General features: G+C 34.4%; 1 protein-coding gene across 1 annotated transcript in view; it reads left to right on the forward strand.

The window, feature by feature from the left end:
• Positions 1-21,831, forward strand: part of LOC129757700 (uncharacterized) — a 125,238-nt gene that overhangs the window by 88,539 nt on the left and 14,868 nt on the right. Inside the window, exons 8-10 of the mRNA XM_055754989.1 lie at positions 2,360-2,623; positions 19,081-19,292; positions 19,956-20,251. Coding sequence (XP_055610964.1) covers positions 2,360-2,623; positions 19,081-19,292; positions 19,956-20,251 — 772 coding nt within the window. The remainder of the gene's footprint in view (positions 1-2,359; positions 2,624-19,080; positions 19,293-19,955; positions 20,252-21,831) is intronic.

The raw sequence follows: 21,831 nt of genomic DNA on the forward strand, positions 1-21,831 counted from the left end.
CTCAAATTTGGCATGAGATCTTGTACTAGGCCCAGGATCAATTTTAGCCTGCAGCGTATGACATTTCACGGGTTTTAAATTTTCCATACAAATTTGAGGCAGTCTAATGTTGATTCACCTAAATAAAAACCCAGCAAACATGAAATGATAGCTCAAATCGTTAACAATGTTAATGCGAATCGCAATTCCTACCAAATAAATTAACGATCGTATGAATGGTTATTTAAAGTCAGTATAAATCGGATTTGATAGAAAGTCCACCATGTTTGCAAATTTTTTCTCCCACGCAGAATTCAAATAAGAAAACAACATAGTTTTATTCTCTGCGATAAGCAGTGCAACCAGATTGCTAACATGTGAAAAGGGTATAAAAGACAAGGAAAACAAAACCCGTTTTCAGTGGATTTAAAAAGCCCAATATGAGCTCTACTTAACATATAATCCGTGTTTGGTTTTTCAGTTTTTGTAAGATTTTTAATACAGTTTGAGCAAAGGATCTTTTAATTTTAGTGCCATCGAATGACATTATCCTCACACAGATTGTTTTATACACCATTTACTCCAATAAAAAGCAAACGGAATAGATACAAAACATTAAAAGGGGAAGAATGCGAAAAGCTTTTCACTCACTTCCTCAGCGAGAACCATAAGCCTTTGTAAAAAAATAGGGGAAATTCTATCTCCATCTCGCTCACACATATGAGACATACAGTACAAAGCAAAGGGTGTATAAAACATTTAGACAAATTTCATACTACAGCTAGAGTCTAGAAACAATTGCGAGCTATTTTTCCATGATAACACCGTCGTATCGATAAAAACATAGTAAGAATGATCCTACGCACCGTTTTGACTATATAGACTTGGAAGATTCCTCGTGAATTTTAATGACCGATTCAAAAAAGATTGCAAAATTTTCGAACGCGTTTTTCTCGAAACGTCATAAATGAACATAGATCCTTTTCATGTGCTGGTGCTGAATTGTCCAATAAGAGAAGCAGCAAATATTGTCGCTGGAAACGATTAGCATGGATTGAGAGCAAAACTTGCGCTCTCTCGCATACTTTGAAGATGTACGAATATGGTGTTGAATTTCGTCTCATTTGTATGATTCCTATCGCTTAAGCCAGAAAAGTTAAAAATATGTATGTATATTGCCTCCACTTTGGAAGATGAATGCTGTTTTTTTCGAGTTTTTTGCGATGATTCTATAATGTATTTGAATCGTATAACAAAGTTTGTTGAGAAATATACCTACAAAACCGTTTGCTGGGAATTCTACTTTCCCTGATAAACAATTTGGTTTTCGTCATGGACATTTTACTACACATCAACTTTTGAGTGTAACTAATATGATTAACGCTAGCAAATCTGAAGGTTGTTCAACTGGTGTTGCTCTTCTTGATATTGAAAAAGCATTTGACAGTGTTTGGCACAAAGGTTTAGTGGCTAAATTAGCTCGATTCGATTTTCCTGTATATCTCACCAAAATTATTCATAACTATTTGACTAGCCGAACCTTACAAGTATGCTATCAAAATTCATGCTCTGAAAGGACACTCATTAGAGCTGGTGTCCCTCAGGGCAGTATACTTGGGCCTATTTTATACAATATTTTTACTTCTGATCTTCCTGATGTCCCAGAAGGAAAAGGTAGAAGATTGTTTGCTGACGATACTTTGCTTTCAGCCAAAGGTCGAAATTTACGGGTGGTACGCAGTAGATTGCAACAAAATTTAAATTCCTTTTTGAATTACTTGAAATTGTGGAAAATTTCTCCTAACGCTTCCAAACCTCAACTTATTTTATCTCCCCATAAGCCAAGAGCTCAATTTTTAAAACCTTATAAAAATCATTCCATAACTTTTAATGGGGTTTCGTTAGAATGGTCTGATCACGTGAAGTACTTTGGACTAACACTTGATCGGAGTCTTACTTTTAAAAATCTCTTTGAAGATATTCAATCTGAATGTAATAAATACACTAAATCTCTTTATTTTGTCATCAACAGAAAATCCAGACTGTGGCTGAGGAATATGATGCTGATCTACAAACAGGTGCTCCGACCAGCGATAATGAAATTAGCTGTCTTGTTATATTTCAATTCGGATCATAGATTTAAAAACTTTTAACATATGTTCAATGTTTCGATTATTTTCTGTTCTCAAGTCAAATTCAAACGCGATGTTCATATTTTTTATATAGTCAATCAATTTTTTGTATTATTGAAACTTTGAAATATTTTCCATAAAAATCCTTTTTTTTTAAATACCATCACAATTGGCACTCGTCAGATCAATCGTTGAACATCACGAACAATTACTCAAAAATGTTTGTATTTTCCACCATCCCGTTCCAGTTGGTTCAAACTCGGATAAAAATCACTCTCAACTATTGCTGGCGCAAATGGACAAGTTCGCCAAAGTCGGACGGCTGAAGTTGGCGGATGAAAATGAAAATGGTGGAGACGAAACTGCTGTCGGCAGTAATGATGCTGCAAAACAGGAATCGGCAGCCCGCGCAAGTGGTTTTTCACCGAATGACGGCAACGGCAACAGCAATTATAAAGCGGAAAAATTATCGAAAAGTGCTTTGCTCTTCCTCGGAAGCGTCTGTCAACAAGGTAGGAATCGGCGAAATAACAGGAAGGTAGGTAAGCTTTTGCAAGGAAAACTTTGCGCAACAGGAATCAAAAGTACCGTGTCATCGTTGAGATTGTGTAGATGTTTTTCCCATGTTTGAACCCCTTTTTCTTTGTTCGGGGCATGAAAGCGTGGCAAAGTTCCCTGATTTGCTAGTTAATTCTTATCAAATCGAACAATGAGAATACACGTTTTAAAATGAAAAACAGGATTATAAAACTCAATGATAAAAATTATAAAAAATATCAATCAAAGAAACGAACTGTTGAAATATATTTCATCCACCGAACTTTAATTTTTCACCCCAATCAACCATTATCAGTACATAATCGGATAAAACGATCGACCAATGGCGACCACTTTAGTTCAATCATCGTAAAGTTGCAAGTGACCAAGCAACAAATCATTCAGCAGCAATCTGGAGCACAAACTTTAACCTTCTCCATTTTTTGGGATCCACTCGGGCTAAATCGTAAGGTTAAAATAGCAACTACATCGATTCAACCGCCGGAGCAAAGTACAACCAATCCCACAGAACTATTTAAACTTTGGTACAACTCAATTGTCGGAAGTTTTTTTTCTCGCACTCGTAGAATAAGTTTCTCCTTTCATAGTCGGTAGCAATCGGTTCGGTTTAGAGGAGACGAAACATTCATGTCGTTTGGTTATCTTTTGGGAGAATGAAGGAAATGTTTGTCGAGCAATAATCGTTAAGATAAAAATAAGCAATGGAGCATCGAAACAATTTTAAATTTTGAAAAACTGAGAAATTATACTTTTATTTATGGAATTTTGTACCGATTGATGATCTAAAATATTTTTTTCTGGGTTTACAATAAAAAAGCGACATTACATTTCAAAATTTTTTTTTCTTTTTTTTTTTTTTTTGTTTCGATTATAGTCGTTTTACCATCTTTATGGCATTCGCGACTTTATCAACGTTGCAGTTGGCGGATCTTTATTGAAAAACTATCCGGTACAACTGTGTTCGATGTTTACTCTTGGGCTCGAACTCGCGGACATCGGCTCAGAAGACAACAGACTTGCCAACTGAGCTATATCACAAGCCATTACATTTCAAATGATCTTTTTCATTTTCACTCGTTCATAAAAAATTTAGAAAAACATTAAGAATTATCGATTGAGTAGCAAGCACTAATAAAAAATCAAATCCAAATTTGTAAATTTCAACTGATTTTGCAAAATAAAAGAATGAAATCTAGGTTAAATTCAAATTTTATAATTGTTCAACAATGGTCATGAGAAATGCTAAGATTCTTGATTAAACTTTTTGTTTCCAGGTAGTTTTTAAAATGCTAATAATGCTTTTACTAAATATACAATAGAAAAAGCTTGTCAGATTGTCCAGTTTTATCCGGGTTGGCCGAAAATTTAAAACAAAATTTGGAAAAAGTTCCGCCCAATCTGGTTGTCCGGATTTTATTAAAAAATGCCTGAATTTTTCCCGAATTTATTCTTTTTATTCTCCGAATGAAACAAAAAAAACGGTAGTGTAATGTTTTTTATGCTTCAAATTTTTTGAGTAAATTTTAAAACACAAATCATAAAAGGTTTTCCGAAAGTCTTAATCTGTTAATGAGTTTTGGTGGAAAAAAATCTAACCCAATTTTTTTTGTTGAGTAATTCCTGGATTTTAACTGAATTTGCCGGATTTTTGGTCGATAATTTTGAAATCAAATGCCCGGCCCGGACACGTGTTGAAAATATTCTAACAATCTTTCTGTAGAAAGAGTTCTGAATGCTCTTTTAAAACTGAAATAGAAGTTTGTTCCAACCTTTTAAGATGTTTTTAAAAGGCACACGATGCATGGTTTTTACAACCGCAATGATATTAGGTGACAGTTCTCGATCAGGTTGTCAAAACAGGACAAGCTCTGTGACCGTTCACTTTGGTACAGCCACAAATCTCAAGTCACCTCGGGGGAAGCTAAGCAGATCATTTTAATTAAATAATTAGCAGAATAGGGTAGTATAAATAAAATATCACAAAATATTATTGAAATATTATTGAAAGCTTTAAAATTTAAATAAATAAGTGAAATTTTAGAAAAAGCTGGTACAAATATAAGGAGAAATGGCACATTGATCACATCTATCAGAAATACACAACACTCTAGGAATTGTAATAAGCCGTTTCACTACACTACACTTACAACACACCCCTGAAGACGCCTGAACACGTCTAATACGTCTTTTAGACGAGTTCTGGAAAAACCATGCCGAAGAGGAAAAACAAGGGACATTTCCTCTTCCACTTGGATCTGAACCCTGGAAGGAGGAACACCTACAAAATCTATCTGGTGTCAAGTTTTTATTATCTCCCAAAAGCACGCGTCTCCGAAGTATCCTTGAGAGTGCGCGGGTGGTTCTTTAAGTGGTTCAAGTGTCGAACGGATTCAGGCTGAGGCCACGAAAAACCATTCCTATCGAACACTGCCAAAAGGAATCCAAGATCGGGACTGGAGCCGCGATATCGCCAACATATATCGGGCACAGTCACTGGCAAGACCACATGGTCGTGGTTTCTGGTTATGGAGGTAGGCAATCGTTGAGCGGAAGGGTTTTCCCCAATATCCCTGGGTCAGCTAGAGCGTCAATTACGGGCGGGAACTGCTCCCACGGCAAAAACGGTAGAGCGGTTTCCAGGACTGGTACGACGATCCAAAGCACGATCCCCCGGGTGCCCACGAGCGCGCTGTGGCTTGGCTAGAAGACGGATGCTAGAAGCGGAGCGAACATCGTTGGGCCCATACACGTCACACCACACACCGTAGGTTTCGTAAGTACCTCTGTAAAAGTTGAGAATAGTTGTTTGCTGAGTTTTTCCAGTCAGTTTTCCTGAATGACGATGGACTCACTTCAACTGCACCACTTGAATCTTTACCGTCATACAATATCCGTTTACCTACTCTTACACTTTCTCATGGTGACGTTTATAATGCCCTTATAGCAGTAAATGTTTCGAAAGGACCAGGACCTGACAATTTGCCACCGGTGTTCGTAAAAAACTGTGCCTCTGCAATAGCGATACCTCTAACAAGGATTTTTAATATGTCCCTGTCATCTGGAATTTTCCCGCAGGCGTGGAAAATAGCATCGATCACACCTGTGCATAAAAGCGGCAGCGCACATTCCGTCGAAAACTACCGTCCGATTTCAATCCTTAACTGTTTTGCGAAAGTACTTGAATCTCTAGTGTACGATGCTATATATCCGTCCATAGCTCAGTTAATTGATGGCGCTCAACATGGATTCATGAAAAAACGCTCAACAACCTCAAACCTTATGGCATTTACAAATTTTGTGATACCACAACTCGAAAAACGTCAGCAAGTGCAAACTGCATCGATTTCTCTAAAGCTTTTGACCGCGTTCCTCACATACTGGTAATAGACAAACTTAGACACCTTGGACTTCCTGAGTGGATAACAAAGTGGCTCGCCTCGTATTTAAACTCCCGCTTGGCCTATGTTAGAGTCAACTCTTTCTGCTCTTCGAAGTTTTTGATACCATCCGGTGTTCCCCAAGGCAGTCATCTTGGGCCGTTAATATTCATACTGTTCGTTAACGATTTGTGTGACATGCTGACGTCGCATAAACTACCTAAAGCTTTTCCGACAAATTACATCACCGCTGGACAGCGTCATGTTGCAGAATGATCTCGATGCTGTTATGAGATGGTGCAGTTTGAATGGAATGTTGGTGAACGTTGAAAAGTGCAAAACAATGAGTTTATCAAGAACCCGTAACGTGCATCAGTATAACTACACAATGGGTGATACCCTTCTTGAAACTGTTGACACAATTAAGGACCTCGGTGTTACCTTCGATAGACGGTTGAGATTTCACACGCATATCACTACAATAACCGCCAAGGCTTATGCCATGCTAGGTTTCCTCCGTCGCAACACAATCCATTTCAACGATGTGTATGCACTTAAAACACTTTATTGTTCGATCGTCAGAAGTATACTTGAATACGCAGCACCAGTTTGGGCCCCGTTCCAACTGACTTTGAGTCAATCTCTCGAAGGAGTCCAGCGAGCGTTTGTTCGCTTTGCTCATCAGAAACTTAACTGGAATCCCGAAGTCAGGACCCCCTATGAACATCGATGTAACCTGATCCATCTTGAAACGCTATCCCGTAGAAGGAAGTTTCTGCAGTGTTTATTCACATTCGACTTACTGAGCGGCAATATTGAAAACAACGATCTCCTGGATTGCATAAATTTGGATGCTCCTACACGCCCGCTGCGGAATCAAACGCTTCTTTGGATTCCATCTCATCGAACCACGTATGGCTACTACAATCCAATAGACACATGTAACCGTTATTTTAATCAGTGCGCTAGAATTTTTGATTTTGGTATGTCTAAGCAGTTATTTAAAAAGAGGTTAAGGCATATGTTAGAATAATAAGTCTGTGCGAAACAATATTTATTTCGAAGACCAATAAATAAAATAAATAGGGGACAGTAAGGGAACTAGGGAAAGTGCCAAATTAACAGTTTCGACATTTAAATAAAATGATTTTCATTTGGCCAAAACATTACAGTTCTCGTATTGTTCTTGCAAGCCGACCCTGAGTGATCTTAAAAGAGTCCTTGTGACTGAGCGGGCGTAACACAAGGGATTGTTACAGCTCAGGATAGATTATACATTTGAATTATAGTTCCCATTTTTATACATTTTTGTTTTTGAGTTAAATAATAAAAACAATCTTTGAAATACAGACCCCGTTCGATTTTGACAACACGCCCATATATTTTGTGTTGCCAAAATCGAACGGTTTTTTTTTCAACTTTTTTTTCAGTTATTTTTGCTCTTTTCTTATTTTGTTTATAATGTTTGTTTTCATTTGTCATATGTCTGTCTGTTTTTTGTCATTCTTCACCATTTTTTAGTTGTTATTTGTCATTTTCAGTCTTTTGTTTGAATTTGTTTTCTAATTTTTTGATTTTTCATCTTTTTGTCATTTTTGAGTTCTTGATAATTTTATAAAAAAACTTTTGTTTTTATGGTTGCATTCACCATTTCAGAACATAAAACCTATTAATGGTGTTTGTCTAAATTAAATTGGTTCTGTTATAACGAAAACTAAAAGGTTATGTTGTTTCTAAAAACCGTTCGATTTTGGCACATGTGCCAAAATCGGATGTTGCCAAAATCGAATGTTTCCAAAAACGAACGGAGTCTGACTTCAAATTACCAAAAGTGGCATAAATATCTCTACAATATGATATTGAGTGAAAAGGACCAATTAGTAATAAAAAAAATGTCTTGCTTGACGCCATCATTAATCCAAGATGGCGGTTTCCGCTTTTATTTTCACAGATGTAAATTACTGAAAATATTATGAAACACTCACAATATAGGTATGAGGTGAAAGGGCTCAACGAGTATAAGACTAATTTCGTTCAACGACGCCATCTTGAAAGCCAAGATGGCGGCTTTCGCTCAACTTAAAATGCTGTAAATGACAGAAAATCGAATGAAACCTCCACCAAATATACTCAACCAATATTTACCACAGTCGTTTGCTTCATACAATGAATAAGCGACAGCATCAGCATCATCTAGCGGACAAAATGGAAGCACTCATTCGAGAAATTCGTGTAACTCGTGATAGCGTGTATTCCGGACATGACTCAGTCAGGGATGCCACTTATAATGATTATATTTTTTTTATTCCTATTTATGCACCATGAAAATTGTAGGAAATGGTAGAAAAAATGTTTGATGAAAATTTGTCCATGTTTTGAATACATTAACCCTCAAAATGTGAGTCAGGGAAATTGTTTTCGATTAAATTTTTATGAGTTTTTATTCTTGATCACTATATGCTCAGATGATTTGAAGATTTTGCTTGCGCCAGTATTTCATTTTCTAATCCAATGATTTTAAATCTAATCACCTTAGATAAAAAAACTGCTCAACTTAGCTTAAAATTTTTGGAAACTAGCAGTTAATAGATTATTACCATTTATTTTGTAATAAATTATTTGATTATTTTGTTGCCATATTATATCCAATATGTTTCAACACTTTTTCTCTTCTAGATAAGGATGAGTTATTTTAGTTGAACACTAGTTAGTTTAATTCCATCAAAGAAGCTAATCGTGGTACATATTATATTGAAATTTATAAAGTGTGTGTTGGTTCGAGGAACAAAAAAATATTAAAAGAAATTGTCTAAGTGGTAAGAAATGAAATTCTGAAAAGATGCACTGATACATTTGATTTTAAATAAATCCAGGGTCCAAAATTTTTCACAAAATTTATATATTTTATATTTTTTTAAATTTTGTTTAGGTTAAATACAAGTTGTAAAAAATGAAAAATTAACCCAACTTTTATCAAAATTAAAAAAAAAGCAAGCTATTTTCAAGAAAAAAATTTTTTGGTCCAAAAGTTTTGTATTCAACTGACCAAAATTTGTACGGATACAATCTTTAATCAACCATAACTTTTTTGTTTCAAATCCAATCGAGTTACAGTCTTCAGGTGAAATGTCTGTCATAACTGAAATTTGAATAAAATCTACATGATTAGGCAATCGATTGGTAAAGAAAAAATAAATTTGATGAAAAACCAGTATTTTATGCTTCTTCAGAACACAATGTCTCAGATTCCCTTTCGCATTTGAGATTCATTGCAACCTTTTCCCGTTGTCAGACTCAGCTCAAATTTGGCATATAGCCTTCTGAAGATTCGTTTAAACCTTCCATGCCTTTCTTTTGCAAGTATTTTGATTTTAAAGTAGGTATTTATTAGGACGAATTTGATAAATGAAATAAAAAATATCCCAAATTGTGATTTTATTTAAGAACTAAACCGTGAATAGCTCTTCACCCGATGATACAAACAACATGCTTTGTTCAGCAAAGTTCAAGTGCACAAAAATTCGCATCTTTTGGTATCAAAAATGTTATACGATGAAACAAAAAAATTTTTTTTTCGTGAAAATATTTTGCTTATTTTCAATTTTGATACAAATTAGGTTCATTTTTAATTTTTTTCAAGTTGTATTTAACCCAAGCAAAATTAAAAATATATAAAATATATATATATATTTTGTAGGGGAAAACTGTACAAGACGCACCAGTTAAGCATAATCGCCATTTACAGCGATACCAATCATTTAAGAACAAAATTGAAAAATTACAATGATTCATGGATCAAATTTACGTATTATCATAAAGAAAAAATATGATAGAAGCACGATTTTGATTATATTTTGTAAAAAACTTAAACAGCCAGAAAACAAACCGTGGGGTAGAACTCCAAAACAAGTGGACAGAACGTACCATATGGAAAGGGTAGTGAGAAAATGATTATACGAAATGCTATAATGGAAACATCAAATGTTTAATTTTGTTCACAGTTCCACGCGAAGCATCGTAGAGTGCGGAAGGTGTAGCAAAGCACACCGGGTCAGCTAGATTTTTTTATAAATTTTTACCGGAAAAGTGTGTTTTACATTACCAGTGAGAAGTTGAATTTCCTAGTTAAGTGAGTGATATTGTGAAATGGTGTCAAAAAGTGATATCTAGTGAGAGATATCTAAAATTCAAGTGGTGTCTTGTTTGTTTGATTTTTGTGACCGAGACGATGGGGCTAGCGCTGGGCCCTCCGGACCAACTCAGTAGTAGCTGCGTATTCAACCGGCAAGGGATGATCTAGATGGTGGCCAGTCCAATCTCAGGATAAGTAGTATTTTTATTTTAAAATTTACGGCACAAAACAAAAAGACAAAGCAAAATTAAGTTATTTAGTTCACAGTCTAAATTTATTTATTTATTTATTTTTTTTTTTGAAATATTTCCTTGCTCTGAACAGGAAATATTTCAAAACATCAAATCTTGAACGCAGGTTGGGATTTCTTGGACGAAAGTTGCGATATCTTGGACGCAAGCTGTGATATCTTGGATGCAAGTCCATACTTGAGAAAAAGCTTGATATGCAAATTTCAACAATATTCGTACAGCCTTTTGCAGCATTGCAGGCGTTTATGTTTTCAAGATTTACAAATAACCGATAAAAAGATGAATATTTCTGCTTGTTTTGATAATTTACTGAGGTTTCTGCAATTCATAGATAGATATTTCATATAATTTTGAACCTTATAAAATGTGAGTAGATACTTGTCAAGGAATAGTGTAAAATGTCTTATATCACAAATTATGCCCTGTAGTCGAAAATAGATATTTACGATTCGAACAACAGTTCCATATATTTTAATAACTCATTAGTACAACTTTTCAGTATTGTATCTAAATGAAAATAATGTTTTTTTTTTTGTTTAGTCTTTCAAAATTATGAATACATTATATCCATTAAGTCTTATACTTACAGAAGTATAGTTCTATCACTCCGCTATTATGTACTTAAAGGACCCAAAATGCATAAATGGATATCAAATTGAATGCTAATGAGCATCATCAAAGATTGTTATGTACATTTTTTTCAAAATATAAATGATAGATAGCTTAATTATTCTTTTTCCTTTTTCAGAAAATCATATTCGTGATTGTTTATTTCCATATCTTAATATTTATGCAATTGTTTAATTATGTATTCTCTTCTAGTTTTCTAATCTATCTAATTTATTTTCGTTTAATTAATTCATAAGTTATAGTATAGTATATTATTTTTAAATTTTATTCCGTTCTGATAGTGTTGTAGTAACTGTAGCATCCGGAGACATCAATTTATTTATTTTTTTACTTTACTCTACAGGAACTTATATAAATATATATAAAATTAATCATTTAAAAACCTTTTTACAGATCTTTCCATAAAATTTTTCAAGATGGAGTCAAAATGTCCACGAATCACAATTCTTAGTATTCTTAGTTTTTATATTTTAATCATTTTTTATCATTATTATTTTTGTGCTTTATTATCTTTTCATTTATTACCCATACAAAATTCATTATTTCAATCATTTGCATTTTCAGTTTCCAGTCTTCGTAGTGTGTATTGTTTATTTTTAATTTATGTTTTACATTATATTAATTGCATTATCGGTAGAATCAGAATAAGGATATTCACTAGCCATTTGTTCTTAGCACAGGAGTTTGGAGTTCTTCAATTCAAAAATGTATTCACTTACTTAATAACGAATCATTAGTGAAAAATAATTTATCAAAGTATTTGCAGATGCAGGCACATATTTACCATGGATTCTGTTTTATTATATTTGATTATCATACATTATGCTATGCTATATTATACCTATTACATTTGTTACCATCATATGTTATATTATTTTTCATTATATAATTTTATTTATATTTTTATATTGTTCTATTACATTTCATTATAATATTATATTTTATATATGTGCATCTTTATTCCATCAAAAGAATGGATTAGGGGCATCAGGGTATCCTTCTTTTGCAAAAGGAACAGGTAGCGGTATGTGCTCGTTGCCCGTTTCGAATACTGGACGTTTCTCAATTTATGTCAAGGGAATTTGGCATAGCTGAGGAAAAGATAGTATTTGATTACTTTTTGTAAAATAAGGGCGCACTCTTTTTTCGGAAGCCTTGGGGGCGGGATTATAATTTGCATGCTATCTTGGTTAGTCAACAATACAGTTATAGTTTCTCGAGACTTTTTACCCTAATAACCCTGGATACCGTAAGTGCCTCTGCTTACGATTCTACTCCCTTTGCCGTCTCAATGAGTGGCAATGATTGTTTTGCGTGGTAGCCAAGAGGGACGCGTGGGTTATTTTTTTGGCCATAACTGCGGCGCTGCCGCAAACCCAAGGTGGATACATACATACATACATACATACATCAAATGTTTAATTTTGTTTTTTTTTTAAACGAACACAAACACATACAGGATCTCAATGAAACATGATGTTTCCTCGAAGAGATTCCTTTTTTTTTTTCTTAACTCTAAGCGTACATCGTTCGAGGATATGATTGCTAGCATTTTCCAAATGCTTAAACCACCAACCCACCGAAAGTGTACTATGTATGCCGTGACCGGGATTCGATCTCATACCCCCTAGCTTAGAAGACTTGAAGACTATCTTCTACGCCACGGGCGGCGGCTTAATTATCTACATGTTCATCGTATTTTTGAAAACCAACCATACTTTGGCATAAACTCATTTATTAATGCTAAACTTATCGAAAATTTCGCATTTGAAAATACACTTTTCTACATCCTTATAGGTTAAACGCCTTCAGGTAGGCAACGAAATTTTATTTCTTGCCTGATATCGCGGCAAACATGGCGGCGGATATCTTTTTTGAGTCGAATATTGGTGCACCTTTTTAACTCGAACAAGGACGAACAAATATGTTGGAATTTTGCATTCTTATCGTAATTTGGGAGTCAGCAAATAAAAAGAATGACATTTTGTTTTGATATTCGGGTTTTCTCAAAAGTTATCATCATTCAAAATTTGAACGTAAAACACGTGATCTTGTGGGCATTCTGCCCCTATTTTGATATGATTGATTTAAGTTAAAATTTGTGAGAAGTCAGTAAAATACAACAAAATATTTATAGGCTTCCGAGGGCAATAAACGATAAGCTGTAGTTTCATCAGATTGCGTAGGCTGGTTCACCGTAAAACCTTATATGTTACTCATGAAAAATAACAAGTTTCATGTTGATTCCATTATTCCTTCTGTTTCTAAGAACCAAAGTCGTTTTAATGAACTTTTCGCGTAAAAAATGATGAAAAACCTTGTTCGCTACAATAAAAATGAAGAAAAACATCATCAAAACACCATAGGATAGTGTATTTTTGAGAAAGATTGCCATGGGCCATCTTACCCCGCTTGTGCGTCTTGTACAGTTTTCCCCCTAAATATTTTTGGACCCAGAATTTATTTAAAATCAAATATTTTAAAAGTGGACTTTTTTCAAAGATTGCCTTTGGGGAACCTCTAAACATGATTTTTTTTTGTCGGACCCATACAAAAGTTTTTTCTCAGCATCCTAATCTACGATTTAGAAGGTGAACCCCAAGATTCGCAAAAATTTTGCAATTTTGAGAACCCTAATAATCAGTTGCACCTTTTTTTTCAAGGACGTAAGAAAGTTTTCAGGTGAGGATAAGTGCAATAAACTTCATGTTTAGTGCCATGTGCCATAATACTGTTTTTGTTTAATATTAAATGAACTATGCTGGATGAATCGGTGCCATTTAAGATTTTTTTTTTACTTATTTGCGAAAATTGTAGATTGAATCTGATTTCTCGAATATTTTTTTTTATGATTGTACATAGACAAAAGACAAATGTGTTGAAAATTCATTCAGGGATGTCGATCAACACTTTTTGCGATTGTCCAACAGAGGAGTCAGCTGATATTGCCAAAAACTAGAATTTTATTTATTTTTTTAAGATTAAATTTTTCACTATATTGCATAAACAAAGTATAAACAGGTGATGTAGACGCCCTATTATATGAAATAAAAGTGAGCATCTTCTTGGCTGGACTGTAGTTCATATTGAAAAACCGAAGATGGTAATCTTCGGTTAAATGGGTTCAACTATTTTATTGCAGATTTATTCGATGTTCTCATAACTTAAATATAAATTCGATCTCGATTTAGACCTTTTTTATGAAAACCAGGAATCAGGACGTTTTAAAGAGCTTTTTTTTAAATCAAGAGAATTCGAGAGTTTTTCAAAACGATCCTCGAAAATCAGTACAAATCCTGAAAAAAATATACACCGGGCATCTCTGATCAAAGCTCCGGAAAAAATTACATCGTAATACTTCCATTTCAGTCACCAGATGATGCTATTTTTGTCTCCCATTTTCTCGTGAAGTAGTGTATTTCGGCTAAAGTATATCTGCCTCCACAATATGTTATGATTGAAAAGCCTCAACGAGTGCAAGTCGAATTTCATTATTTGACTAGCCATTTTGTGAGGGTTTCGTGCAATTTTCAGCCATTAACAGCATTTTTAAGTTAAGCGGAAGCTACTATCTAAGATTTCAAGATAGCATCTGATAATTAAATTCGACTTCGACTCGTTTAGCCATTTCACCTTATACCAATATTGTGAGAGTTTTATTTGAAACTTCATGTTTCATGGAGTTTGATTTAAAGTCATTAACAGTGCTTCAAACTTGAGCGTAAGCTGCCATCTTGGATTTCAAGATGATGTCTGATAGTGAAATTCGACTTCTTCTAGTTTAGGTCTTTCATCCAATACCGTTATTGAAGGGCTTTCATGTGATTTTAAGTCATTTACAGCATTTTTAATGTCAGTGAAAGCCGCCATCTTAGATTTAAAGATGACTTCAAACGATGAAATTCAACTTTAACTCATGGTTCGATTCAATCGGTCATTCACAATTTTTTTTAAAATTATTTCATTTGAAAACTCTGTACTCATTTACTATTCTAATGCTAAAAAAAAACTCAGAAATGAGGAACTTATCCTACGCGTGTAATGAGTTTCTTTGCTATAATGAACCTACATGTAAAAAAATCAACATCTGATCCCTCTTGAAATTAAATATGTGGCAACATTGCCGAAAGTTCGGGAAAAAAAACCTCAGCACTGTTTTTGGCTCTATGTTCAAGCTCTAAAGTGAATGCTCGAAAATCTGAAAAACAACAACATTGAATTTGATGCCCGTTGGATCGTGATAAACGATACGAATGACTTAAATTTTGTTAACGATCAGATAGTTTTTTGACTTTAAACGCGAACTACCAAAGTGGTGAAAAATTGCTCCTATTCATACGTTCATATGACGAGCTTCCACATTATTTGCATGAACTACAACAGAAATTACAATACTCTCATTGGTTGAGTTTCCAGTTAGAAAGCTTAAAGCTCTTCGGCAAAAGCTCGATTCGATTGGAATCGATTTTGACAGTTGTGATGTACACGCTCATTTTTTTTAAGCATAAATGACTTTTTTCGAACCATTTTCTGAGTTTTCCGATAGAACTGCGATTTTTGTTGTTTTTCAACCATAGTCTTCGGTTAAATTTCAAGAATTTCAAGAGTTTTGGTGGTAAACTAAGAAAATGGTTAAATTTCAAACGCCATTTGTTTGAAAAAAAAAAGTTGCCATCTTGTGATACGCCGTCCGCTTTTTTGTTTTCTACGGCTGTGAGTCAAGTTTAACAGAGTTTGTCTAGTTAATTTAATAGCTTCCGGAGCCATTTTTGATAATTTAACGGGTAAGTATCTGCTGAATTGAACAATATTGATAATTAAGAATTTAAAATTGTGTTTGAACATCCTCCAAATCTCCCACTTCAGCATAACCTCTAATTATTTTTTATCAAACAGAACGAACGGTTCAGGAAATTTTACACCATGGACCCCAGCTGCTTTATCTAGTTTCCAAGGAACACAGATCCGTTCGGTTCGTGAATCTGAGCCAAAAAAGGTAAGGTAAATGCTACATATTTCAGTTTTGGTAAAATTGTTCCATTTAACAGTGTTTAACATTCCAAATAATCAATTTCAATTTTGTCTTTTCATTTCAGCAATGATAAGGAGAACACTTCCTCTCATTCTAGTAAAAGAACAGCGCTGGAAGAAGGAAAAAAATGGGATCAGCATCGGGTACAATTACCGGGGAGGTAGCACCAGAGGATCATCCGGAAGTGGCCGAATTAAAATCTATTGAAACATTCCTCGATTTTCTGCTCATTTTCACTTTTTCGACAATGTTTGAAAAATAACCATAATCCAAGTTCTTCTTCAAATCTTCAAATCAACGACTTGATCCACAAAACTTCGATTATGGTTATTTTTCAAGCATTAATGGTTCAATATGGCCGAGCGTGTAAATAGCTTAGCTTGATTGACTACTCACATCCACCTTAAACCATTAAACACGAAACCATTTTCGAAATTGTCGATTTGGACAGCTTTGATGTTATTGTATATTTTCTAGGATCTTTTATACACCTTCCATGGAACAAAATTGAACGACAACTTAAAAAAACGAATAAGGAGTGCATTTGAAAAAATATGCTCCACTTTGTTCTGTGAACAACGTTTGAATTCATGGATGAAATTGTTTGTCAAGTTATTTTTGAGAGAGCGTCCCATGAAGAAATTTTCCGACTACAATTTTTGGGCAGCACGTGCGCCATGTATAATGCATACGTTGAAACACGTTTTTTTTTTCAAATCAAGGCTATTTTTGATTACGTTTGCTGTTTTCTAAAGCTTGGCCTTCAAAATAACTCAACATTTTGAATTTTTTCGAAGCTATAACAAATTTCGCCGATTGTCCTCCTTCAACATATTTGATTTTTTATCACTCCACCACCGTTTTTGCGTAATGGCACGATTCCAGATCCAACGTATAAACTTTTGGGGCCTATTCAAGAGCTTTTCAGAGAAAACGTCCGCATTTGAAGGCAGTCTTCTTTGTGTTTTTATCCATTCATCTTGTCAATGGTCATGAAACAATGAGTAATTTGCAGTTTCCGCAGATCGTTAGCCTGCACAGGTACTAGACATAATTTTTTTTTTCTATTTTTTATCCTTGTATGTCTCCAGGAAATACAGGCGAGATCTGTCAACTACAAGTTTCTGGTTGGAAACCTGCCAGGTGACCGCTAAAAAGTTCCTTTTGCTGTCCATTACGAAATTTTTCAAAATATCTCTTCATAAGCAGTCCAAATATTTTGCGCACGATTTTACCACCGTATTTTGTTTATTTAACCGTTGGGAACCTCTTCAACCTGAAAAATGAAGTCAAGCCTATTTATAAGTCAGGTGGACGAAACAGTCAGAAAAAATTGACTGTTTTATCACTTCTTCATTCATATTTTCGGATTGTACTTGAAAAAAAACTTCTTACATTCCTCTCAATTCATGGAATCAATAATCTTCACTTTTATTCACATGTTAGGGCACTAGGTCTTCTAGGACTTATTAAATGATTTACCATATGAACATTGGTCGAAAAACTTTTCTGGAATACACTCCTTACAAAATTGGTTTTTTTTTAATTCTTTACTCAAAACAACCAAGGAAAGCATCTTTATCTTTAAAATTTTTCTAAACATACCAAAGTGATTTATTATAATCTATTTTACAGTTGGAAGATGAAAAACATCCCTAATATCGATCTTATATAGTTTTACTTAGACCAGAACCCAATATTTGATGAAAAAAATGTTCGATTTTCTCTGATTATTTTTCGGCAACAAAAATAAAGCTTACGCTGGCGATCACCGTGGTAAATTAAAAACCGTTTTCAAGGTGAAAATACAAATTATAAAATTAGATGCTAGTTTTTGCTGTATTTCGAATGCAATAGCTTGTTTGGTTGAAAAGTTCAATTTATAACAGAGTACATCAAGCATTGTTTGGTTCAATATTTAGGCAAAATCATCAGTTGAAATATTCATACAACTTACATAGAGGAATTTCGGTGTCCATACTTAGTTTTAGCAAAAATATGCATATATAATTGGAAAATATATAATTTTCCAGTATGAAGCTCCAACCCGTTTTTGGCAATTATATAAATAATAGTAAACTTTGAAACATACTTAAATTTCTTAATTTTTCAAAACTTTTCACATACAATCTTAAAAAAAGGTTTTATTATTTTTGCCAATTTTTTTGTTTATTTTGAACCCCTGTGCCAGGGAATGGAAAATAAAATGAGTAAGATTTGGAAGGATGCTGTAGAAATGAGTTATTTAAAGTCAGGAAAACTACCTTCATACATTATTCTTTCCCGTTGGTTCGAAGTTCCCAATTATAATTATGTTTTAAAAACTTGTGAAATATTAATTACATTATACTTGAACTCAAAACTTAATGTATTATTTGAAATTTTAAGTAACAATTCGAAACCCTGTCAGGCGAATCGCTCCCGGCAGTGATAACGTTCCACTTCAAACTTTCGCAAACTGAATCCCAGATAAAAAGCTTCCCAAACTAGATTTCCGGCAACTCGCGCCAGTTTCTATTCTGCTTCCGGAATCTTTTCGAGTTTTACGGGGTGCAAGCTGAACGAACAAGGCAGTAGCTAGAAGTTCGGTGACTGGTAGGAACAGTTTTTTTTCCTTTCGCCCATTCGAAAGTTTTGAACAGCGCTCAGAAATCCGGATACAAAATCCGATCAAGGTGCGAGCGGCCAAACAATTTGTAATTGAATTTGGGAGCAAAATGGAAAGAATTTATTGAAAACTATTTCCTAGGAAGATTTCGTAGTGCTGATGGGAGGTAGACGAAAGTTTAAGTGGAAAAATTTCTGGAAAACTTGTATCCGATAGGATAAGTGGTGATTCAAAAACGTAAGTTTCTTCATGCGTTCCGGTGTTTTGGTACGAAAGGGTTTAAAAAGACTAGTAGGACTATAAGTTTAGCTTATATAGGAAAAAATTTAACTTTTTTCTTTCACACTATTTCCAAAAAATGACCGCTCATTCAATTACCAGGATTGTCGGAGATCCCAAACCTTCTGTCGGGCAAATGTACATCGTTCTTCATCCTGCTGTTTGGCTATCTGATGTTCCAGTACTATTCGGCCAGTATCGTCGGCTCACTTTTGATGGCTCCACCCAAGAACATAAAAACGCTCCGAAATTTGATTGATAGTCGGCTGGTCCTTGAAATCGAGGATATTCCGTACAACCGGGATTATTTTGTGGTAAGCTTCACGATTTGTTGTGAGTCGGTACAACGCGTAGAAAGTTTCGTTCAGCTTCAAACGGTGTTTTTATTCAGGAAAAATTAAACATAAATTTATCAGCTACTCTCAGTCAACGTTTTATAGTTATAGTGAAACAAACAAACAGACAAACAGACAAACAGACAAACAGACAAACAGACAAACAGACAAACAGACAAACAGACAAACAGACAAACAGACAAACAGACAAACAGACAAACAGACAAACAGACAAACAGACAAACAGACAAACAGACAAACAGACAAACAGACAAACAGACAAACAGACAAACAGACAAACAGACAAACAGACAAACAGACAAACAGACAAACAGACAAACAGACAAACAGACAAACAGACAAACAGACAAACAGACAAACAGACAAACAGACAAACAGACAAACAGACAAACAGACAAACAGACAAACAGACAAACAGACAATCAGACAAACAGGCAAATAGACAGGCAAAGATAGGAAAACGGATTGTTTTTTTTTTTTTTCAGAAAAATACATTATTGGGTTCACCGCGTAGGAGACGTTGAACGTTCATGCGTATGGCCGATATGAACCTGCCTGGCACTCTTGGCTCAATTACTAACGCCTAGCAACGTTTTTTTTTCCACTTTCTGTTGCAAACAGCGCACAACCGATTCGGACTCGCTGGAGCTGTACCGGACCCGGATTGCCTTCTTCAACGAGAAAACCCGCCAAAACGAGTCACACTTTTCGAACGCTGCCGAGGGACTAAGGCTGGTCAAATCGGGAGGCTATGCGTTCCACGTGGCCATTTCGGCGGCCTACAAAATCATCCGGGAAACGTTCAGCGAGCAGGACGTTTGCGAGCTGACCGAAATCGATATGTTCCCCATCTACGCCCAGTGGATGGTGGCAATTGTGCAGAAAAATTCCCCTTACCGGGACGTGATCACATATGGGTGAGTGTTTTGTTGGCCGGATGATTCCGGAACGACCAGGTACTAGGTAGTTGCCTACCAGACTTTTGATAGGATTTTTGCCCCGGAGCTATTGAAATAGAACTTTTCATTGACTTTATTGAAGGCTTATACCCGACTTTTTGTTAAACAGAAAAATTTACTTTTATCACACCTTCAACAGGTGTTGAAGAGAATTCGTTGATATCATAAATAATTGAATGAAAGTATAATCCATCCTTCCAAGAGAAGTGTGGAAAAACATAATCCCGAAAAATTATGATTTTCAAAATTTTTCCCATCTTTTCATCAATCTAAGATATTTAAAAATAATGCTTAGAGAACATTCTAAGGAAGCAGGGTAACAGACAACGCAGGTTTCTCACACTAAACTGTGTGTGTGAAAAATCCGTTTCTAAAAAAAAAATTTCTGCTGATCATAACATAGCTTTTTTTATAACTTTTTGCATCATGAAATGAAGAGTTAAAGCCTACAATGTAAATATTGAGATTGAAAATTTAATAAATAACCGAAAGATTCGATAAAATCAGCATTTTTCATGCGAAATGCATTCCTCATGCTTCCTATAGTACTTGAAACGCTCGATTGGATACTATTTCTTCTGTTTAGGTTCAAATTTTTATAATATTTAAATGCAATCACAAATATCAGAGATTGGATTTTTTAAAGTTGTCTGGTTTATGCTCGTGAAGTGTATTTGGGTCTCGAAAATTGCTAAATTTGACATCACTTTGCTAAATTAATATAAATGTTTTAATTGTTGCTCAAATTGTTGCTGTATGCCTGTTTATGTCAAGAAAAATGAAAGCACATCTGGCTTTTAGGGCGTGATAGCAAAATTTGCTATAATTTCATCTGCTCGGAAAAAATTGAAAGCAGAAATAGTTCTTGAGTTATATCTTGAAACTTTGATGAACAAGTGAATTCTACTTTGACTTACCTTTTAAAAACCAACAGGAATTTCCATGATTCATTATTTTTAGATAATCAACAAACAACCATCTGTTCTACAGCTCAACATGAAAATTGACAAGTTTCTACCAAAAATTCTACAAATGTAAACAAAGATTTAAAATGCTTCATGTAATAATTCTATCGGCTATATCGGTAAAAAATTTTATCTTTTGAGAAGAAATATTTAAGAATTGATGAGAACATTTTTAGGATTTTCTCACTGAATATAAAGTTCCGCCGAAAAAGTCTATCATATAATTTCAAAAAATTAATTTTTGGTGATTAACTCTTTATTTCAATAAAAATACTTTTCATGGATTTGAATATTTCTTCTCGATTTTATAGCTTTATCTTCCTACAACAGAGACACCTAAACTCAAGTAGTTTTATTTGTTGAAAAATCAAATGCAACGAGTTCAATTATTTTGATTCATAATTTTTGGATTTTTTCAATCTAATACAGGGGTGAGCAACCCTTTTGAAAAAATGAGCCAATTTGAATTCCATTTTTATTTTGCGTATAAATATAAAAAAGTAAAATTTTATATAACTTTTTTTAAATTGCGACCCAGAGATGGGTCTTGACTCAAACATTCAGTCAGCGAAA

This window comes from Uranotaenia lowii, chromosome 3 (genome assembly GCF_029784155.1).
Source record: "Uranotaenia lowii strain MFRU-FL chromosome 3, ASM2978415v1, whole genome shotgun sequence".
Classification (NCBI taxonomy): domain Eukaryota; kingdom Metazoa; phylum Arthropoda; class Insecta; order Diptera; family Culicidae; genus Uranotaenia; species Uranotaenia lowii.